Source organism: Cygnus olor, chromosome 3 (genome assembly GCF_009769625.2).
Source record: "Cygnus olor isolate bCygOlo1 chromosome 3, bCygOlo1.pri.v2, whole genome shotgun sequence".
NCBI lineage: Eukaryota > Metazoa > Chordata > Aves > Anseriformes > Anatidae > Cygnus > Cygnus olor.
In genome coordinates, this window is record NC_049171.1 from 65,467,377 (window position 1) to 65,491,878 (window position 24,502).

Below are 24,502 nucleotides of genomic sequence, written 5' to 3' on the forward strand. Positions count from 1 at the left end.
TCTGAAGAAGATCTGGGGGGAGAAGGCCATGGGGGGGGCTATTCACACTTCAAAGAGTTTCCTTCAATGACACTATTTCAGAATAAGACTTACAAAATGTTTATTATTTATACATTTAGTTATTTAAACAAATGCCATGTATTACTTAGTTGAGAACAAAGAGAGTTTGAAAACTTTATTTTTATGCTGTAAAGAAATTAAAAGCCTGTTGGACTTAAGTTTCCTTTGACATTCTTTTCTCCTTTTAAAGAGATTTTTTTTTCAAACTAAAGACAAAAAGAATGTCAAGTTCTCACCTCTCTGTTGAGATTCAAAGAATTTTTTTCCCTTCATTTTGGTAGTATTTTGTGTGGTAAGTATCTTATCAAATGAAGGTTGTGTTTGTTTGAATTTCAATGAAAATAAGTTACAAGTAAGAAGCCAGAAGTAAGAAATCCACGTTGAGAGTGCTAATTTTTACACTTTAGATAGTTACTCTAAAGTCTGTTAAAAGAACAGAAACAGCAAGTGAAAAAAAATAAGAACCAAAGCAACAGCAGCAGCAACAACAACAACAAAAAGAAACACAACAAAGCCAAATTGACATAGCTTTGCTGTTTCATTATGTCACATCATTTAAAAGCTTCAGAAATTAGGGAAATGCTTTCTAAAGCCAGGGTATCTAAAGGTGTCCAGTGGCCACAGCTGTCACCCATGGGCAGAAAGATGGCACAAAAGTGCCAGGAGATATTTTTTTAAGTTTCTGCATGTTAATCAAATTTGCTAAGTTTTTTAAGCATATACTGAACTTCAAAAATATGCCTGAATTCATCTTACAGGTATATGACTTCAGTATGTTCTTGATGCTGTCCTGAGTTGGCTCCTGAGTCTGCAACAACCCATCACAGTGGTACTTTTTTGGTCTTCCTTACTTCCAGGCCCCTTTCTGTATCTCCAAATCATTTCTGTTTCTTTGAATACACAGACTGACTGGGAGAAGTGTCTTTAACGACTTCTCTTGCCTGGTATGGCAAATATTCCCACAACACACGCTAATGTAGATGGGACATTAGTTTGTCTTTTTGTCATTTTGCTAAGTAACTGTCTCTTATAAGGTAGGAATGAATGACATCACTTATACGAGCTTTCTAGAATAGGATCAGCATCTGTGAAAGGCTTGGGCTGGTCAGCACGTTAAGGAAAATCAGTCAGTATCTTTTCCTTATGATAAACGCAGCAAAACAGACCCAAAGGTGCCAAGTTTCATTCCGACTGGAACAGGATAACCAACCTTTCAGAAAAAACCTACCTGTCAGATGCGACAGGTGTAAAAAACAGTGTCAGGATGCACCCCTCCCATGCCCAGTGGGTCCTGCAGGCACCCACAGGTGAAGAAGCCAGTGGGCGGCTGCCTTCCCGCAGCTCCCAGCCCAGCACCGGAGGTGGGCACACAGCAATTTCTGTGCAAACTCCAGCTGTGAAGGTGAGTTCCCATGGCCTACCTGAAATGGCAGTGGGAAATCAGCAGCTCTGTAACGGCATGTTGCATATTTCAGTGTAAACTCAGCAGAATCAGGGGCTATTGATTAACTTTATGGCTACATGTCAGCTAGACTAAAATCTAGGGCAGGCCAGACCCAAGTTTATGTGCCACTGAGACAGAGTGAGTCTGCCAGCAGGGAACTGTAAAGCTCTGAATTCCCCAGCGCTGTAACCAGGTGAAGCAAAGGTACAGCTGGTTGGTTACCTGCTGCTATGCTAACGTGGCTTCTGCAGCTCATACAGCTGACAAGGAACTCCTAGAAAAATGGTGATGCCTTGGCAATAGCATGCTTAGCGCCATCCAGACTATCATAATGTTCACTTGCCTTTTCTTTGCTTGAAATAATATTTATCACTGCTTAGGGAGTACTGACAGCAGAGATTTTAATAAGCTTCTCCATCACATTCTCTTTACTTCCTTCTGTTACTCCTATCCTTAATGAGATCAAGTCAACACTTTTTTTTTTTCTGGGTTAAGGTTTGTGTTTTCTCAATCAGGGACTGAACTTTCACCACAATTGACAAGTTTTGTAGAATCATAGAAATAATTTTCTGCTTTCTAGTATATTTTTGTTAGGGGAAAAATTAAGAACAAACCAGCTGAATTTAATGTTTTGTTTTGATCATGTTTAAAACATTTGAATCTTCTTTGTGGACAAAATAACTCACATATTATTTTGATTAACTTCCCATCTTTCTGTATAACATTAAATATCACTGTTGCAAGAGTATTATAGACACATCACCTATTACTATTCGGTACTGAAGCAACACATTTTTTATTTATCGGTGTTTCAAAATTACAAAAAGCCTTGCAAACCGTGTCTTAACAAAACAGCTTCCTACCTTTATTCAAGGCTTGCTTCAAAACTGGAGAATACTCTCTGGAATATAAGAAATAAAGTTAGAATCATATAGGCTTTCCTTCTAGTTATAAAAATCTCAGTTACTGAAATCTCTGCACTGAAAACTGTGTTGTTATTTCCACTTACTGTTGTTCTGAGAACTTTGATTGATTCAGCCTTCTCTTACTTCATGACAAATTAATGAAATACAGAAGGGTTCTCTTAACATGATGGATGCATTATTTGATTCAAAGTCCAAAGAACCCACAACTTCCAGGGTGAGTGTCATGCAAGGATGGTTTCAGTTAACACATCTATTTTAACAATGGAAGAACATTGTAAGGGCAAACCCAGGCAGAGTGATTAGCAGTTGGCAAGCCACAGACCAGCTTGTGCCCTGCGGTCCTTTAAACTCTTGTCAACCTTCCTTCAGGCTAAAGAAGGGAAGAGTTAGGGAGAAGCTCAGAGTGCTGCAAACCTTTTTAATGCCTCACAAAGAGCACTATAATGAAGGGCAGTCCATACAGAGCCCTGTGGTCGAAAGGGTGCATCTAAGCAGAACTTCCATGGGAGGTGTAAAGACTGATCCATACCATTTCATACTCTCTCAAATTATGTTGTGGAGGAAGATGTTCAGATAGAAAGCAGTCAGTATATGCTTTTTCATCTAGACTTAAATCTCAGAGTCTTTACAGAGACCTTTGCTATTTCAGGCAGGTTTTATTTATTTACTTAGCAAATTCCCATCACTTTATTTGTTGTATGTTGCTGCAACTACATTGTGTTTCTAGTAAAAAAGTATCCTACTCTGCAGCCACACAGTGCCTTGAGCCATAGAAATGTCAAAATATTACAACACTTCATTTGTTACTATACGGTTAAAGGGGGAATGAGTCACTATTAATTTGATTATTTTCAAAAGAGTACTGAAATTCCCAAAAATGTTAAAAAATTTGAAGATACAGTAATATCATGTATTTTTAACTTTGACTTGTCTGCAGCTGATAATGTTAATACTAATTTTAGTAAATACCACTGCCTAACAGCTCATTAGAAAATGAAAGTTTGTCTTCAGGTGATTTTCTGCTCGCGTTCTTCATAATTTACTATAGCAAAATCACTGTTTGATTTCAAGTGTTGTATAATAAATGTTACCACTTGCTTTTTCCTTGTCAGCCAAAGAGTTTCAGAACAACAGGAGATATTTCCATCAACTTTTGATTCTATGAAAACGAAGGGGTGTGTCTATAATACCTCACCATGCCAGTGAAAGTGTCTTAAAATGTTATGTATTATCAGATACTTACAAAGAGGAGGTGAGGACTGTAGCTTTTAAGAGATTAAGTATGATAAAATGGTTCTTTCAGTGAATGGCTACTACTCATATTTATTTCATTATGAGCTTTTTTTTTTTTTTTTAAATTAGAACAAGCTGAACTTGAACAACCTTAAGTTTGATATAGTTTGTTAATTGCTGGGTTACCAAAGACTGAAGAAAAAAGCTTTGGTCATAAATAGAGTTCTTACATAAACACATTCTCATGAAAGGAAAAAAATAATAATTCAAAGCTATACATAAGCTTTTATACCCGCCTCCCCATTTTGACTTGCATTGAACAAACATTGCCCTCAACTTGATCCTTTTCTGAAGGAAATAAAATAGAATAAAATTGACTTGCCAGGAAATCACCAACATTATTCAGCTGATGGAATTTGATTAAAGAGCTGGATCAGGGCCGTATAACACCTGCAGACTGCGTTGTGTTGAGCCCCTCGGGCCGGCACCCCTGGCCTGACGGCCCCCGGAGGCTCTGGTGGCCGCTCCTGCCTCAGACGCAGCAGCAGCAATATTTTCCCTATGTAAATAGAGTTGGACAGCTTGCCGAAACCTGCTAAATATTGATTCTGCTAAGACTTTGAATTAAAGTTAATTTAAATAGTACATGTAGAGAGTTTTATGAATTGATTTCAAATAACAAAGATGTATTGAAAAAGCATTAAGCCCGAGTACCATTTTAAACAATGAATTTAAGCTTATGGTAATTGAATTAAGGGGTTTGAGCACAGTTGAAACACAGGCTTGAGGGGGAAACGCAGGCTGTGCTGTGTGAAACAAAAGCTCCCCAAAAAGTAAACTGTCCTGGGCGTCAGGCGGGTGCCCCCGCTCCCTGAGGGGCCCTGGGTGGGCAGTGTGTGGGACCACCATGTGGTTAGCCCCACATGAAGGCCGCTGTGGAGGCAAGCAGAAGGTTCTGGAAGGTGGGCTGAAGGTATGGGGCAGGCCGTGAGGAGCACAAAAGGGCTGCTCCACTCCGGTGGGGAGCAGGCCTCGAGTGTGTGGCCAAGGGGAGCCATCTTGCTGGGCATTCTTGTCATCGCCCGTGTCACTGACGTGGGGAGGAAAGCTAACAAATAATTAAAAATTGAAAGTAGGGAACAACCCTCCCTCCAAGGACCCTTGCTACTTTGAGCCCTGAGGCACAGAGTGCTGCTGCTGGAGAGGAAATGTCGAGTTTATACAAAAGGGGATTACCAGCTTCCTTCCATGCCTGCGCCGTGATGGCCCCGCTGTCCAGAAGCTCAGCCATGGCCTTCTGGGTGCTGTGCCACCCATGTGGTGGCTGGCCCACTGGCTGCTCCCCTACCCAGGATGAAAGGGCAATGAGAAGCCTTCCTTCTGTTCTTGCAGTAGGCAGTACTGCTTCACAAATGGCAGGCCCAGACATTGACAACCAACCAAACAGCGCAGGTTAGACTGCCAACGTTAGAAGAATTTAATGGGAGTTGTGCAGTCTCCTTAGATCACGATTTATCAGTATATTTTGTGGCACCTTTTCAGCATGACTCTATCACACTAGCATCACCTCATCTACTTGTACCTGGGACAAGAAGCTGTGCTGCACTTTGTGCAATCAGGATGAAGGTGCAGTGCCTCTCAGCTCCCTCTTACGCTAGGTATTGGGAGGCTTTGGGGGGTAAATCAAATCAACCAGCTCCTGGAGAGTTTGCAGCCAGCAGCAAATCACCGTTCATAGTGTAATGGGTGAATGAGTGTACAGTCATAGCAGCTGTCAAAATGGGTAAAAAAAAAAAAAAAAAAAACATTTGTTCATCAAAAAACCCATGTCCTGGGTAAAAAACAAAACAAAACAACAACAACAAAAAAAACAACCGAACAAACAACAACAAAAAAGCAAACCCAATGCCTGAATGCATCAGGCACTTAACCCGCTTTGCCTCGACTACATTAGAAGAAGCAGTACCACTAGCAGTAGTGCTGTCATGTTTGATAATAACTTCTAGGAGGAACAGGCTGGGGATGGGAACCTCCTCAGGTAAGGCCACAGCCAGGAGAGCACACCTGACTGCAGCTGAAGATAAAATAAGCTGATGAAAGAAGATTCCTGCTATTTCCCAGTTCATGTGAGTAAATTCTACCATTGACTTCCATTAGGCTATATCACTTCCGGGGCACAAAGGCAGGGAAACTGATACACCAGGAGATTTATCTCAGGACTTATGCCAGAACATACCACAGTAGCTGGCTTTATAAAAAGACACTTTCTACCTGCAGACCAACAGAAGCAGGGCGCAGGTAAACATGCCCAGTGTGAGCACCTGTGCTCTGTTAGCAGTTATGGCAATGAATCACAACCCACCCCAGTGGAGTCAAGCAGACTGCGTGGGTGGGGACCCAGTGTGAGTACACAGATGGGCGCACTACACATGCACGATCCGAGCTCTGCTGGTGGTGCAGACCTGCACAACTCCAGGAGGTCACTGACCCAGCCTAGCTGGGGATTCTGGCCCTTGTGGACAGGAAAGCTCAATCTGACTTCAGTTCTTCAGGTAGCAAGTACATGCAGCTGCGGCTTCCTTGAAGTCAAAATAATGACACCAGCTGCATTTATGCATTATTACCATTCTTCTTCCAGGCAAAAATGGGCACAGTGGCTCAGAGCATGTTTGGACTTAACCGTCTTCTGTATAAATGAAGGTATTTAATGAAATTGATCCTTATGTACACATTACTTATTGGTATATTTTCCTCTGTATGCCCTAGATACAAAATATATCTCAGCTGATGGTCTGCTAGTCAATGTCTTGGTTCTGGGGTTTTCCTTTCCTAGACAAGGTATGGATATTGTGGAAGGCAGGAATATGCCAGGCTGATAAATCTGTGTTAGCCACTTGGGGCACAGAATAAGCTGTGGCTGAGCTGACATGGAGGCCATAATATTATTTTCACAGGGTACACTGGTCATGCATCTAAGTGCTTTTAAACTGGCAGTTTTATTGATATTCAAAGAAAACTATTTACCCCAAAGACCCTATATAACAGAAAAGCTGAGGAGGTTATAGTTACTGACTGGAAAGGTTGGTTATTCATGCTTACCATAAGTAACATATCCATCTTTTGAAGAGGTGTAGAAATGTAAGATGTATGATGAAGCTTTTTTTCTTTACCTCTCCTTGACAGATCTCAACCACCTCCACACTGTTAAGGCTGGCAAACGATTGTAGTCACTTTTTCCTGCAGGATAAGAACCTTCAGGGGATGCTGCTGTCTCAAGAACTGGTTATAAAATCCAGCACAATGAATAAACCTCTCTATATACCAAAAGATATCGATAACAGACAAAATCCAGGCAATTCAGTAACTTAAAAATTGGGATTCTGTATTTGTTACTGATGCTTAGGGGAAGGGAAGAAAGCAACATGAGTGGCTTAGGGAGTAAATGTCAGGGAAAAAAAAAAAGAATGAAAGAGAAGCACTTTTTTTCTCCTGCCTTGTCTTCTTAGGAGGTATGACAGTGAAACATGCATGGCTATACAAAATGGATGGAAGTATGGGGAATAGAATGTTGTAGGTGGCTACAAGATATTGACAACAAATTAAATTAAAATTAAAGTTAATAAAAAAATAATTTAATAAAAAAATTAAAAATTAAAGTTAATAAAAGTCTCTGTCTTTCCTAACAATATATAGAATATATAGAGCTGGTTCTGCTGATGAAGCCTTGTTGTACTTGTTATTTCTCACTTGCTGTGTCTCATTCCTACAGTGCTTCATCTTTCATACAAAAAGCAAAAACCAAAAAGAATCTTTTATAAGAAGTCCAATGTAAGCTTTAGTAGTAGTGATACAACAAATAGAACATTGTTTCTTTGCAAGTTCTCTTAGATTTAGTAGTTAACTTGCAGATTTCTATTATAATGACAGTAAAACTTGTACTAGATTTATTTATTTTTCTTTGTTCTTCTCAGTTGCAGATTTATATATAGAACTGAGAAACAAATTGCTACATGTAGAGTGGAACTGCATCATGGAGTAAGCTTTTCCTAGCATGTGTCTAACAGTTTTTCATGTTAAATAATCATGTATCTTTCTCCTGGCATGATTATATATAAACTTGCCTTTTAAACACACTCCATAGTGGAGCAGAAGTCAGAATGTTTGTCCTTTAGGAGTCTCTTTGCAGACCTGAATAAACATTACAGAGATGCCTGAGCCATTTGGGATTTGCTCTGCTAGCTAGGCAATTCCACCCCATCACCCTTTTAATGTAAATAACTATCCTTAATTAATGGAAATGCAATATATACTAAAAGTAATGACAGACTGAGTAAATTAACAAATGCAGGGCAAGATGTTGTAACTCTGCTGAAGGCACTGGATGAGGATCTTGCCCATTCATCTCATAAGTTTAGGCCAGTTAAAAACAATGTGAAGTAGAAAACATTTTTACACTGTACAACCGTGCTGAAATGAAATACATTTTAGATTTATGTTAGAACAAATAACTGGAAGCACAAACCAAGTCATTTAGGCATGTAGCTAGTTAGATCTCGTAAGCAGTCCAAAATATGTGTACCCACAGTTGCTGACGGTTACAGAAAGGAAGGCCAGGATTTGAAAACCCTTTCCTGATGATGCACAAATAAACAAATGAGCATGAATTTAACAACAAAGTCAATATTAATCCTTCCCCATTCCTGCTGTCCTGGAAATTTGAAAGGTAAACATAATTAAGGAAAAATTAAATTTACCAGCCTGCATGTGGCGGCTCATCTTTTCCTTTTCCTTCCCTTCCTCTCCTCTCCCCACCTCTTAAAAATCTCTTTTTACTTCCTTCTCTTTTATACCAGCCACCAATGAAATGCCAAATTCTCTTGGCTTGGTTTAATTACGTGTTTCTTTGGAATGACCCAAATGTGAAAACAGAGTGATGCAGCAGGGACATAGGATGCTTTTCTTTTAGCTTGATCTTCATATTCTGCCTCCCTTTCTCCAAGTCACCATGTCTTTTCTCCCGTTCCTCCCTCAGTACTTCTCTTGCTCCTTTCTTCAGATTCAACCATCCCTAAACATATCTTTGTGATGGATAGAGGGAAAGGAATTGGGCATGAGAGGTGTAAGATTTCATCAGAAAAATGAAGTGGGGAAGCCCCCAGAAACCTCACAAATTATCTTGAGGAAAATTGAACTTGCAAGTGGTATGGGACCATATTCTAGCTTTTTATAATTGCACTCTGTATGTGGTTCCTGTATTTTTAGTTTACTGTTGCTTCTGTTTCCATTTTATCCCATCTGTCTCCACCTGCATTTACTTGTTCATGACTTGGAACATAAACTTCTTGCAGCAGGGACTACTTTGTAGTTTTGTGTGTGGTTTCCACATAGATGGCATTACCACGTTGACGGTGATAGAAATAGCAGTCATCATCCCTCTCTGAAGAATTTGTTTCAAAACCTGAGACTATTCTCCTGTTTAATATAAAGAAAAAAATGAGTTTTGTGATTGTAACAATATTATTACAGTGTTGGGGCAATAGGTGTGTATTACTTCTTAGGATACACCAATAGTGAGGTAATGAAGCAGCACACGGCTTCTTGAAAGGTTGAACTAGCGTGTGCCACCTCACTTCAGCTGCCAAGTTCCAGTTCAGTTCCATGTTAGCTTGGTCATCTGCACTGTGGATGTTTACAGCCCTTCCTCTTTTACAGGGGGGAAGGAGGAAACAGTGAGTAATTTCTTCTCTGCCACTGAGTAACACTGAACAGCAGCTTCCGAATGAAACAGCTGCGTGAAGCACAGTGACAAAGGGTTAAAGCAAAGGCTGAAATGAACTCCTGCACCTATCCCTGCAACAGCTGGACCTTTATTGGATGGAAGTGTTTTTGTCAAAAATGTCAGGTTCACTCGATTCCCTGTCACTAAGTAGTATTTTCGTATTATTATAAAGAGGTCTGTTCTGAATTGCTCTGTGAAAATGTTCTAAGTGAATCCCTCATGTGAAAGACAAACATATGCTTTGCTACAATATTTGTGTGTAATTAGATCTTCCGGAGGTATCCAGGGCAAAAAGATAATGGACCCATAGAAGTGATGTATGGCACAGAAGTCACCAATTGTGGTGTAAAATACCTAAAGAAGATGGAAGAGAAAGTGCAAAGGCTTTTAAATGTGGGTGAATTTTTCTTCCACATCCTTCCTTTTGGATAGTTGAAAATGGTGTTTCTGAGCAGTTTTTTTTTTTTTTAAGGACATTGTAGGAAATCATAAAATCATTTGGATTGGAAAAGACCTTCAAGATCATCAAGCTGACCTATGCTAATAAGAAACAAAAACATATTTTCCTGCCAAAAGGGATAGTCATGTTTTAGCTCCTGATGTGATTCTAAAGGTCAGTGAGATTCAGGGACTCCACATATCTCAGTGCTGCTATTTTAATCTATAAACAATTAGTTGCTTGGTCCTGCCAAACAATGGGTAGCTTATTGATACAGTCAAATACTTGTGGGTTTGATTATTGCCTAAAATACTAATTGGTTGCTTTCCCCTAAGCAACTTGTTATGGTTTTAGAACGTCAAATATCACACCCTCTTGTTAGCACTAGTCTGACTTTCGCTACACCATACCTGTGATCACATCAGCACAAAAATGTAAATTTTTTTTAACTGAAAAACTAAGTCTCTCTCATAGGAACAATACCAACAGCAGCTCAGACTTGTTCAGGATTCAGTCAGAACATGTTAAGTTCACAAGTCTCGTGAGTAGTTCCCCAAAGGCTTAAGAAAACATTAGTAAGAGATGTGAAATCATAAATTGACAACAGAGAGGAGTTCTTACATTTTGCCTTTCTTCTGATAAATGTTTTGTAATATTAACCAGTGATTTAAATAATTTACTGTTACTACTGTAAATCACATTCAGGCAGCATCTGTATTATTAACCTTTCCTTTCCAGTCTTCCAGTTCCACAGGCAGTTCTACTCCTTGGTCCACCTGGAAAAGTGGCAGCAATGTTACATACAGATGGACATCATCTGGCTGGATGGCCAGATGGCTTTTTTTTTTTCCCCTCACCACATTGTTTAACCAGGCTCAGAGCAGTCCTGAATAACATTAAAGCTCTGGCTCTGACAGCTCGCAAGTGTTTTGCCACAGGTGTGGTTTTTCCCCCAGAGAACTCCGGGTCTGAATGCTGAAGAGAAAAGAGAACAGGCTCAAGACGTCCTTGACAAGAAAGGGGTGAGTATTGCTCTGCAGAGGGTTTGTTTAACAGCTTGCTTGTATCCACAGGGTAATATCAAGCAGTAAAATGTTAGTAAGAAATGGGTTTAGTAGGGGATACTACTTCTGCACTGCCTAGTATTAAGCTGTAAAAATCACCCCTGAAATATGCCTCCTTCTGTGATGAAGAGTTACAAGTGGGTTATAATTCACCACCTATTTCTGAATGCTTTGTTACGCAAGAGAAAGAAAGACCGCTGCAGCAGGCGATGTGGGAGTGGAGAGATTACTGAATAAGAAAAGCTAGAAGGAGAAATTACTTTTCGTGACTCTAGGGAGTCACGTTTCAAACTCAGCTTATAATTGTATGTACTTTACCTGTCTCTGAAATTCTCTTACATATATTAATGTTACAGCAATCCATATGAACAAGACGGGCAGTATGCCAAAGGGGGATGTAATTTTCAACTACCTCCGCACTGTGATTGGAGAGGGGAGGACGATGTCCACTAACAGTGTAATTATGTGGCAATTCCGGAGAAATTGATTATTATTAGCTTTTTATGATCACACTAACAAAGTCAATGATCCAAGATGAAACAGCAAAAATTAGTGCTTGAACAATATTCAGCAACAAGATGTCACCAGGTGAGAGTGGAAACCAGATAGTTCCTGAAACTGAAATGGCCATCTCCCACCAACTGCAGCGATGGATGTGCTCTATTAAAGCCTGATCCACTTAACCGGGGGAATCCCAGGATGAGAGGCCATGTAAGTATGCAATGACACATACAGTATCGAGAAGTGGGGGGGTGTTTATTCTAAATACCCACATCACTGGGGTATTTGCACCTTTAACCAACAGAGAGGATTACAGGTAGTGAATACAGATCAATTTCTTCAAGTTGGTTATTGCTTTAACAAAATCTTCTGTCACTTTTTCTAACATCCTCCCAAATGCAGCACTGAGACTGGATACCTGCATGGTCAGGACTATTTGCCAGCCATGTCTTCCCCTTTGAGGCTCCGTGGTTTTATAAATAATAATTAGAAACACTTCTCTGTGATTTGAGAAGCTTTTTCTAAAACGAGAGCAAGTTGCTAGAATACTTGAACAGCAGAGTAATATTTCTGAAGGTCATAATAATAAAGGAGGGGAAAGAGAATAATCATTATTGCTCTTTCTTGCAATTAGTCTGCTTTCCGATATCCCACATTGCAACTAGAACATTATTCAAGAACACCCATCACAGTGCTTAACAAGATTTAATGTACATTTATTCTTAACATGTGGAACATATAAAGATTTTATACTGAATAAATGAAATTCATTAAGCCAGAGGAAAAGGAGGAATTTACATCAAGTTTTTTCTTTTTTAACTACATTATCTTGAAATACAAATGCAGATTCTTGTCACTGAAAAATCTTTGAAGTTGTGTTTCTTCCTTTTTTTCCTGTATATATTTTTTGTCTGTAGACTGGTAACCATTTTCTTAAATCAATCCATACGTAACCATTTCCACACCTTGATTTATAAAGCAAATTGTGATCGGCTGCTCTCCCGAAATAGAGCATGACTTTATACATACAGAAACTTGTACATTACCCTCAGTTGTTGGTTTTCTGTGTTGGGTTTTTTCTTTTTTCTTTTTTTTTATTTTATTATTTTTTGGAGATATGGCCCAAATGAAAGAAAAAATAATTCTACTATCACTTTGTAGGTACCACATCATGAAAAAGAAACTAAAAACTTTGTACTAAAAAAAAAAAATGAGGGTATGTTTAATGTACAACTTCTATATACATCACGGCCCTTAGGCAATAAAAAAATATTTTAAAAAATGATTAAAGGAATCGTGAAGAACTGTCATTGTGGAAGGTCAAAAAAAAAAAAAAAGAACAGATGTAGACAAGACAGTTCTGGTGAGGAAGCAATTGATGTTTATCATCAGGTTTTGTTTAAAAATCTTTTAACTTGAATTTTTTGTTTTGTTTTGCTCCTAGCCTAATGTAACCATTTCTCCTGAGGAGAAACCCATATCGTTTTGTATTTTGACTACTGACTGACACCCTCCTTGATCCCCTACACCTACATCACTAGAATCTTCTATTGCACAGAGCTTTGGGTGATGGTATACAAGTTTTTTTTATTTTTTCCTTATTTGAAAAAATAAAACACACAGGAACTTGGTATGTTGGTTATTTTCACCTTTTCGTTTCAAAGTGGTGAGATTTTTTTCCATCATACAATGGTTTGCCATAACATTTTTTTTAAAAAGTCACTAGTTCGCTTCCCAAAAAATATGCAATACAAACATGGAAAAGAACATTGAAAAGGATATCTATGGAAAAAAAAAAAAGTGTGACCTTTGAATGTACTAGACAGCAACTTTGGTTAAAAAAAATAAAATAAAAAGATGTACTTATACACATAGACAGCAAATATTAATTTCATAACTGTTCAAATTAATAATTTCTTTAATTCCCAATTGGTAAATAGTGAATGGGGCAGAGGAGCAAAGATTCTTTTTTTTCCTTCTTCCTACATTGGATAAACAAGAACAGAAAACAGCCAGTTATATGTGACCCTCTAATCTCCACTCACACATGCTTGGCTTCTCACTTATGTCATAACTGCCCAATCTGAAAAAGTACATCACAGATGACAGATGCAACCAGAGAGTTCAGGACAGCAGATATTGAGATATCCAGCAAACGACCCTCGTGCAAAAGGAACTCTGAGCGGTTCTCGTCCACTCTAGCCATGGCCAGCAAGGCCTTGGCTGCCCTGCACATCATGTCTACGCTAGGTGGCTCCAGAGGCGGAGGCTGCATGTGCATGAGGTTATGCTGGCTCTGCTGGTACTGGGCCATGGTGACCCCATCCTCCAGGAAGCTTATCAAGTTTCCGATGCTTCCCTTCTGCACAGCTATTGCCCTTGCTGCTAATGTGTCCCCCTGGGCAAGGTTCGATAAGAGCGCCATGGACATTTCTCGGCAGACCGGGTTTTTGCGATCCCCAACGTACCTAACTAAAGTAGCGTAGAGTTTCTCCTGACGACTGAATGGGGGGGTGGCCAAGATAAGGTCCACATTATTGTCCTGGATACTGAGCTTACACAGGGTCTCCAGCACAAGTCTCTGAGGCGAAAGAACTGAGTTGGGCCCCACGGTTGGAAAAGGATCCTGTGCCTCCGCAGATGGGCACACCATCCAGTGCAGCAAGCCATCCAAAATTGGCAAACAGATGCTTTCTGTGTAAGCAGACAAGTCTAGCTGCCCAGAAATGTTGGCTAACGTGACCAATGTATTATCCCTTAAGACCTCGAGGCAGTCCCACCACCACTCATCCTTGCTGCAGGCCACCCCTTTGTCCTCCTCTTCCTCTTTCTCGTAAGTCTGCGGCGCTCGCTTTCTTTCTGGATGCTCATGGTGAAGAAGGATCAACTTTCCCAGGATCAGCACCAAGCCTGGATGTTTGGACATTTCGGTGTCATTGCCAGGCACAAAAGACAAGCTACGGACGATATTTGACACACAGATGCAGCGTTTGGCCAAGGAGTCTTGCCAGTGAGTTATGGTGCATAGAGGAGTCTCATCCCGGCTCCTTGGCTCATCCTCTAGCAGTTTAATATTCCGGTGGCTTTTGGCTTGATGGATCCCAAAGGGAAATTTACTGCTCTCTGTTTGGGAACCAGAGTTTGAGTCTTCAGGCAATGCTCCTGGCCGGGCTGAGAGGACATCGTCAATGGTTGCTGTTATACTTTTTTCTTGCTGTTCCTCAGATTCACCTTTCCCCTCGAGGTCCTTCTTTTTGCTTGGAGAGTTCAAGGGAGGAGGGGCTTTCCTGCGTGGAGGAATCTCCATCTTGCTTTCAAAGTGAGTCTGGATATGCTCAGTTGTGTCACCACCACCAAGCTGCCAGTGGAGAAGTCCACTATCAAATTCCTGAACGCGTCCAAGTTTGTCAGATCGGTCAACAACAAATAGATTATTTTTCTTTACAATCTTTATTGGCAGCTTGTCAAATTTACTGGCTTGTTTTGGCCTCTCGCTTGGATCAGCAATGGCACCAGGAGTGGAAAAAACAATGCTTTTTTCTTCTTCTACCTTTTCATCATCCCCCTCCTCCTCCTCTTCATCAAAATAGTCAATACATTCATCGTTCTCCTCTTTTCCAGTATCCTCTGCCAAGGACTGGCTATCATCTTTCTTGGCTGCTTTCTGATCAAGTGCTTTGTGACCTGGATCTCCCACTTCATATTCCATAAGGATTCCAAAAATGTCAATCAGGCATTTTCTAAAATATTCTACTAAAAGCTCTAGAAATCCAGACAACTAAGGGGAGAAGAAAAACAAACAAACAAACAAAAAACAGATAAATATTTTTGTCAGCATGGAATTTTACTAGGAGCACCAAAGCATACATCTGTGAATATTCTCCTCCTCCTGCTGTGGACTTGTGGCTAGGCCCTGTATGGCAGAAGTTAATCAAAGGAAATTCTTTTAGTTTCTGTCCCATCAGTATATAATGTCAGACTATCATGGCTCCAATTGCTTAAACTGTAACAGCTATGAGAAGTACAATACGCCTCCTTTAAGCTGCAGTAGACACCTAGCCTAGCTGTTCTGTCCCCTGGGAAGTGCCTAGTATTCTTTATTGTCTGTTCAGAGTACTGAAGTTTCAGACAAACTTTGCTTTTCTGAATTGTACTTTTATTCGAATCCTAAAGTCGACAATTCTTCTTTGCCTCTCAGCCTCTAAAACCAACTGCTCTGTAGGAATCTGCAGTTCGGGCTCAAGGAACTAACATCCTAGATTAACATCCCACCTCTACTGGAATGGTTCTCTTTTTGCCTGGCAGTATTTTAAAATTGTTATTGGAGCCTGGTGCTGTAAGTCATCCTTCAGAAACAATTTTCATTTAGCTTTAATCCTCTTTATTAACTTGTAATCATTTTCTCATGGAAAGGCAGTAGTTGGACTTGGTACTAATTATCCTCAGTGGCTTTATTATTAAAAATTCTTTACTGTTATGATATATTCAGCCTGATTGTCTGCCTTCTAAATGTTGTTTTAATTGTAGACTAATAGGTGTTCAGCAAAATGTATCCTTTTGTCCATTCTGAATTCTCTAACCACTGCCAAAACCCCCGAAGAATTAAGAACAAACAAATCCTTATGAACTGCAGGGATTATCAGTCATCATAAAGAGTCCTGACTGCCATTGGAAATTGTGTTTGAGGCAAAAGTAACCCCCCCAAAATCTAAAATAATCTGGTATTCTGTGTAATTTGCACAAGGTGCATTAATACAATCTCTAACAGAGAGAATTCCGATGAGATTCACCTCGCTTAACTCCAAACACCTGCAACAGTTACACACCTAACCTAATTGTCTAGATTCCTTTTATAGTCCATGATCTTTTAGAGGCCATTTCTAGGGTATGATTCATCTGACCTATTTTAGATCTCTCCTTTAGGATGAGATGAATCATGCTATAGATATCCCTTGTTCTAAAGTTAGGTGGGATGAAATGTACCATCTGTGTCTGTATTTGAAAAAAAAAAAAAAGGTCATTATATTTAAAAAATGATGAGTTACACTATTAGTAACCAAGGAGTGAATGGAGCAGAGAAACTGAATATTTAATTTGTACAAATTTTAGATTATGTGCATTACCAGCATACCCTCTATTACCGCCACCTAACAGGCCAATGGGTAGAGCAGGGCTGAAAAATGCTGGGAGGTAGTGAGGCAAAAGCATACACTGTTAAATTGCATGTTACTTGTGTCCTGTGGACAAACAGTGGGTTTTAGACTTAAAATCATCTTATAAATCTGAAATTTCTGTAAAAACTTAATTTACTGGAAGAAGAAATGAAACAAAAAATATGTGATTAAGAAAATCTTACAGCCTAGTACGGGACTACTGAGTCAGACAATAGTGACTGAAAGGCAGTCTCAAGTAGATTTAACATTGTTCTGCAATGCCTTTTTTTGGAAACACAGGACTGCTGTTTTCTGGGATTGTCCTTGAGCTACAACAAATGTGAATTTACACATTAGTCTTCTGCCAGTGATAAAATTCTTACATTCCTATGTGTCCCTTTCTACAAGAGATACCGTCCCTTTTAAGCTTATTTCCCCTATTCCACCCTCAAGCATGTTTTGTTGCTCACTGTTACCAATAATCACAAATGGAATTTTTGCAATATTCTGTTTTATGTTAATTATGATCAATTTTAAGAGACTTCAGCTTTTTATATGTATCGTATTGGCGCTTGCTTTCCTTGGAAGGCTGAAAGGTATTTTGCTTTCCCACCTACCTGAGAGAGGTTGAAAGTAGCGACAGTGCTGTCATCATACAGAAGAATATTAATAGTGTCTAGCGCCCAGGTACTTTCAGCCAAAAGACCAGATTTAAGAGACATCATCACTCTCCAGGCCTCAGGAGTTACTGGAGAAAGAAAGGATAAAAATAAAACAGTATTAGTGCATTCTCGCAGACTGTTAATGAGTTTTGAAAGAACAAGCTGTGACATTCTGAAGATGCAAAATACAAATGAAACATAGTTACCGAAACACTGCTTGTTTAAAACCCTGGTTTCACCACTTAGCTTCATTCTGTTTTTCTATAACTGCTGCTTAGACTTAATTCCGGAGAATACCTTAACAGGGCCATTCTTCCTACTTTGCTGAAGATGAAATCATCTTACAAACTTTTGAGAAGTTGACCAAAGCAAACAATCCATAAACACAAGTAGAATACTCTGTCAGGAGTATGGGAATTTGAAGTATGAGAACTTGAATGTGCGAAATGTAACAGGAATTCAAGATAAGTAGATACTTGGGAAAGAATATGGGGAGAAAAAAAAAAGACAAATAATATGGAATGAAAAAATGGGCCACTCAAGGAAGGTAGACACTGTAAGTACGCAACAGAACAGCATTAGCTCTGTTGTGAGCTTCCATGGGACAAGAATGTAGAAATGTTGCACTGGTGATTTAACAGACATGCCTATGGAACTTTCAACACATAACCTTTGGAAGTCTGAGACAAACTTCATTTTTAATATAAATATGCTTTTTTTGACACCTCACGTCTCCATATTAAAAACTGATTTCCTTTCAGGTCAAATTTGCTGGGGCGAGTTTTAAGTATCATCCTCCTGATGCATGTATTATTACATTTTTATTGAACATTATCACATAATAGTTACCAAAGTTAGCTGTTTGCCAAAATAGTCTTAAAATGTAAAATAAAATAAAGATCAAAGTCCCTTTTTCCCAACCTGTTTCGGTATTTGGCTTTTGTTTTGATGCTTACCAATATCTTTTGAGGTAATCTTTCGTCTTGGTTTTAAGACTGGTTGCGATGCTTCTACAGAGCCTGGGGGGAAGGTAATTTCTCGCCTAATTGGTGGTGGTTGGGGTGGAGGTCCTGTGACCTGTGACACCGGAACTGTGGGTATAACCTTTTGCATCTTCATGGAGGGTAGGAAAGGAGACTTGCTTGGAGACATACGGTTTTCCAAAGAGCGCTGGAAGGATGCTGGACTTGGAGCTCTAGAGATGTGATTTGGCATAGAGGGTGGCGTCTGGTAGGATGACTGAGGAGGTCTAGTGATAGGCTGCATGGAGGCTGAGGATGACATATAAGAAGGCTGACGTTGGTTGACATGAGAAGGCCACTGACTCTCGTGGTTTATCCTCTGGTCAGGTACCATCATATCATCAGTGCGATTCATCCCTGGATACGGCGGGGCCTGTGCAGGGCCTCCTGGACCTTGCCTATTCTGGTAAGGGTAAGGCATATCGTTTCGTGTTGGCCACATGTTCTGCTGAGGACCTTCGCTGGAGGATGACGACTGCATGTGGCCACCAATCATCTGGGGAGGTATTCCATGCTGCTGCATTTGCCCTGGGCCCTGCATCCTCTCCCTGTTATATGGATACGGATACTGTCCCTGCATGGGCCTCCTGTCAGGCCCAGTGTAAGCATTGCTGTACTGGTTATACATTTCCTGTTGCTGGTTGCCATACTGCATGTTATACATATCCCCTTCATGGCGCTTGGCTGGGGGCCCATACATGCCATCCATGTGTCGCTTATAGTTCTGAAAAAAAATAATAAAATGAAAGATTTGTCACTTTTACTCCGTACAAAATCAAATAGATCGTCTGGAAGCTCATTTAAAAAGCTGAAGGCTCCTCGTTCCGGAAGGATCATGCTGATTCCAGTCAGGCACACAGTGCTATAGTTAGGCTTGATCGAGGGCTTTCTTTTTAAGCCTCTGTTGTACTGCATTTATAACTTAATATTGACAGGAAACTTATCCTTGGGCTGAATTTTCTTATGCTTGCTCTTGTTTTCCCCCTTTCCCCTTCCTTTCCTATCTGTCAGATAAAATTCCATTGGCCATTTAAGACATGCATAGAAAGGCAGCAGTCCTCACCAACTAAGATATTTTCACTCTTTTTTATGCTTAGTCTGCTAAGAAGACAAATTTCAAAAAAAATCAAAACCACTCAATTAATCTTTTCAAAGGACAAGCACTGAATGAACTCTTAAAATAACAGGATATGCCACAAGCATGTAAGGTTGAAACATTGGATTATGATAGAGCATAAACTACACACAATATCTGTACTATTAGGAGAAAACATTCTCCTTCATTTGTTACTCTGCATAATTCCTGGGAACACGGTCCTGCTTGGGCAAGCAGCCCTCCTTCCCAAATCATCCTAAGCACTTTTAATTAAATGTGAGATTATTTTAAAAACCGGTCACATCCAAACATTCTACCCTAGTTTATGCAGGTTCTTACACTGCTGATCAGTGATGAATGAAGCAATGTAACTAACAGCTGCCACCCATGGTTTATTCCATCTTTGTTTCTCACCCTCTCAACTGGGGAATGTTGTGTGAGGTAAGCTGTTACACTGTGGGGGGAGCCGAGTTGTTTTTAAATCATACAAGTTTGTCTGTATTTAAGACAGCAGGACAAAAAAAAAAGATGTTGCAATTTGAGGGGAGAGTGGTAAAGTTTTGGGGGGTCCTTGAATCCTTTGGGAATTTGTTGCACAGTTCAAACCACACCGAATGCAGCATTTGAATTAAACGGGCAATTTTTGAATATATGATCTATGTTAAATTCAAAGTTATGGCTCCCCTGGTATCTATATCTACATATAGATAAAATTCAGTATGTATTCAATATGGGTCAGTTAAAACAGCTCTGGGATTCATAAACTCATCTTCCAACTTTGGTGCTTTGGTGCACATAAAAATGCAACTGCTACATTGCTTGAAAGTATTTTTTTTTTTTAAACTTGCTATAGAGCTGTCTGGCTATTTGAGAATAGCCTTTTCAGCCTTACATAAGCTACTTGCTGTGGCAAATTCCACACTTTGGGCCAATTCATACATTGAGAACTGACTTGGTAGTTGCCACATCTGAGAAAGTGTTTGTTTTACCAGTGATTCAGAATGCTTAAAGCAGACACTTGGGAATGAAGCACGTGCCTTTATAAAAGATGTTCAGTGCTCTTGTCTATGTAGTGGCAACCACAGTGGCAAGTACATACTGCTTTATGCCTAAAGGTAACCAGTGCTGAGGGCAGTGATGCACCTCAATTCCCCCTCCCGTGTAAAGGTTCAGCGGGGTGACCGGGGCTACACAATGTGCCTCTCTCCACTGGGAAAGTGGAATTGTGAGATCTTGCAACAGACAAAAAGACACCAACACCGGTCACCTGCTGTGTAATAACTCTCAGGCTCCGAGCATTCATACAAGAATTGAAAAAACTGGCTCAAAGTGCTTCATTAGCCCCAGGGGTTCATGCTCCAAGCACCTCCTTCCTACTCATTCCCCAGCCTTCAGGCTGTAGATAAGGCTTTGAAAGGGCCATTTTTCACATTCTTCTTGAATGCTACAGAGTGAAACTTAGGAAATAGAATAAGGAAGGGGCAACCTGATCCCTAGCTAAGTGGAAGGGGGGAATCCTCCGGGAGTGGGAGCCCCCTCTGGGAGGGGCCAAGGCCAGGATTCTTGCCCTTCATTCTTCAATGCTTTTTTGCATTCACGCTTAAATGAATGCATTTTGCATTCAAGAGACATTACACAAAGCACATAAACAGCACTAGGGACAGGACCAAATATATATATATACATACACACAAATTTAAGCTGCCTTCTTGCTTAAATGAACATGTAGTTAATATATAACCTACCTATGTTAGCATGGAATATCACAAACTTCTGTTATGCATCTTTGCAATTTCCCCATTAAATCATCTCGACTGCTAGTATATGCTCATTGTAAAGAACAACACATCACTTTTTTGATTGTGCTATTTTAGAGATGTTTGAACCAAAGAGATAGGTAAGAAACTGAACATTTTAAACCTTTTTGGTACAATGTAGCCTAAGAGCTCCTTTTTCTTTTTTCTTTCCTAAATTTCCTAGTAAAACTCTATCCCAAACTGAAAAGGACTATTTGGAATTGTCTGAAAACAAGCTTACATTCTGATATTGTATTATAAGGAAATGTTTTCTACTTTGGAAGCTAATTTCGATTACTGTATAACTGGAACTTATAACATGCAAGATGAAACTCTGACCTTGTTGAAGTCAGTGTAGTTTTGCTATTGACTTACAAGAAGGGATTTCACCCACAAGGTACTAATGATGCATCTTACAAAAACCTTAAATTTTAGTATCACTTGTATTTTCAAAGATCTTACACAGAGAGACTGAAATGTGCAAACTGTTTAGGTTATTTTTAACACTAATAACACCTCTTATGTATTGGTAACATATTACTAGAGAACACAGAGGGAATATACCATCTGATATATATTAAAGATAGGTAATGCACATGACCCAGCGCAGCATTCAAAATAATTGCGAGTACTGCATGATTTACTCTGTTCCGGTTTTCTGTTGGGTTCACTTGGCTGCATGACATAATTTGAGGCCCTTCAATCTGCCAGTCAAGCAGCTTTCCTATTTGTTTCTGAAAGTGAGGCAGCATCACTTTACTAGCCTATGAGTTATACTTTCCCAGTCTGCTGGTTATTAACTTGGGACATTCACTTGACACACATCCAAAGCCACAGAACATCTGTTAAAATTTATGCTCTTTCAGTGTTATGAACATATTCTCCTATAGCTGCATATACACTGCTTATCCATATGGGCTGTGATTCTGACCAGAACTACAGTGCTCCTTTGTGCCAAAAGACATACATTCTATAAACAATGTTTTGAGTGTATACAGAACTTTGGGGTGACATTTATTAAACAAATATTATGAATATAGCTGTTTCCCCTTTTCCTACCTGCTGCTGTGGATACATTCCAGGTTGATGTCCTCCATATGGTGGCTGTCCTGAGGGAGGTCCTTGTCCTGGATACTGCTGCCCGTATGGTTCATGCCTAAAATGAAGCATTCAAATCAACACTTAGAGCTGATGGAATTTCCAAGCCAGCAGGAAAAGGAAATTGCTCTGATGATCTCGCACGTTGAAGATATTTGCCCTTTGGAAACACAGTGAAGGTACAGTGTGGAATGGTCCAGAGCCTAGTGTAGTAAGCTCTGCTGGAGCTGGCAGTCAAAGGAAGGAGGTAAAGCAGATAGAAGGAAGGAGAAGCAATGAAGATGCAGCAGACAGATTTAGGGGTAGCTGTCAGGAACGGAAACAGAGTATGGTCAGCAAAGAGGTAAGACAGGTAGCTACAGTGACACTGGGAACCAGCTGTAGCAGGACAAGTACTTGATGTATAGCTCAGACGTTGCGAGTCAAGATGCTTGTGTTTAAAGAGTAGATCTCCATGAAGACTATTTTCTGGATTAAGAATGTAATTAACATATAGGTATGTAGGTTATGTATATAATCAATACCTAACTGCTGATTTAAAGTGAAATTCTGTGATTCTAAATTGTGATTTTAGTTGGACCATAGTGACAGAAAGTTAGTACAAATATTATTATATTACAATATGTAACATTTGAACACATTATCACTGAGTGAAAACAGTACTTTTATGATTTTGCTAAGATTCATTTAATTTTTAACTAAAGCTACATAAATGAAGCATACACATAGGAGGCAGAATTGAGCTGCACTTGGAAACTTACCTGTGGCCCTTTATGACCTCTGAGGGGCACTGCAGTGCAACTGCAGTATTTTTAGCACATCTGAATGAAATTTAATTTGCTGAAATGAAGTGCTTGGAAAGTATTTAGACTGAAAAATTAACACTGTATTGCAGACCAGTATGTCAGTAATTCCACTCTGCACATTACCAGTAAGAACATAGCTACCATTTGAGTATAATTATGGAAGTAATATATCACGGAGAGTCAGAGAAACAAAGAAGACTGGGGAACCTGACACATTAAAAGATCTCATGGGACATGGCTTTTCCAAAAGCATAGAAAATTCACAGTTTTTGTGCGTTGACCGGAGTGAAAGCAATAGCTGTTTAGTATTTCCTAAAATTATCATGTGGATGGAGAGAAAATACCTAGTGACAGTTAAAAGAACAATATACCTGATAGGAACTGTCTACACTTGTCAAAGATTTTATGTGCTACACGATAAAAATGCGCAAAGGTACATGTACATTATATACATAAGGAAACATTTTCTAAATGTTAGTTTTGTTAGCCACAGGATAACCACAATCCAAATGAAGCTGTGGAAGCTTCAGAATTGGTGTCATTTAATGCTGCACTGGAGAACTTGGGGCTATAATATATGTTCAGTTCAGTGTTGGCAGGGAGATGCACAAGGCAGTATGTATACTCCTTTTCTAACGTCTATGATGCTATAGCTACACAAAGCCAACTGATTCTCCCAAGCCTCTGTACCCCCAAGAAACTGAACCAACGGTAAAAGCCTAAATAAGAACAGACAAAGCATAAGCAACACCAAGAGGCCGCATATTCTATGTGCTCCCACAGAGGCTGCTAGCACTCATTAGCTGGTTATTGCAGATATTACAAACAGAGAAATCAGTGTTCACCTTTGCTGGCCAGGGTAACGATTAGGAGAGTACATGCTTGGGTCACTGTTTGAAGGCACCATGTTGCTTTGACCAGGTGGTCCCATACTGCCTTCAGGACCCAGCCCATGATCCGACCTAAAAAATGACAAAGGAAACCTCATTCTGTAAAAAGCACTTATTCTCCAAAATTGCCAAGAAAACAAAACACACCCCTTAAAGAAAACATTTGCTGGACTTATCACCTTCCGCTGGAAACTTTAATCTCACTGACTCCCCAGCAATATGACCTGTTGAACATGACAGTTGTGTTAGTCTACACACTTACTACTTCAAACTATGAGTGAAAACTCAACTTCACTGTTACACTTAAAAGTCCAACTCTGCATCACTTTGGCTACCACCAGGAAACAAAAAAGGAAGCTAAAGTACACAATCTAATGAGAGTATAAGTGGGAGTATAGCCAGAGCTGCAAAACCTACTGGAATGCTTAATAAAATCCAAACAGTCTCAAACCTCTCTGCTTGCTATGTAACAATGCTCATTCATCAGTGATTTTACTGTTTTTTTTCTTTATTATTATTTTTTCCAAAGGCCT

General features: G+C 39.7%; 1 protein-coding gene across 8 annotated transcripts in view; it reads right to left on the minus strand.

Moving 5' to 3' along the window:
• Positions 1–12,144: 12,144 nt before the first annotated feature.
• Positions 12,145–24,502, minus strand: part of ARID1B (AT-rich interaction domain 1B) — a 325,904-nt gene continuing 313,546 nt past the window's right edge. For 5 of the 8 annotated variants that reach the window (XM_040553591.1, XM_040553588.1, XM_040553584.1 and 2 more), the window contains 5 exons: positions 23,925–24,041; positions 22,235–22,331; positions 18,218–19,007; positions 17,217–17,347; positions 12,145–15,224 (listed from right to left, as the gene is read on the minus strand). In XM_040553591.1, the coding sequence (XP_040409525.1) occupies positions 13,515–15,224; positions 17,217–17,347; positions 18,218–19,007; positions 22,235–22,331; positions 23,925–24,041 (2,845 nt within the window). In that variant the 3' untranslated portion in view covers positions 12,145–13,514. The remainder of the gene's footprint in view (positions 15,225–17,216; positions 17,348–18,217; positions 19,008–22,234; positions 22,332–23,924; positions 24,042–24,502) is intronic. The other 3 variants (XM_040553589.1, XM_040553585.1, XM_040553586.1) reach the window with 1 other exon arrangement.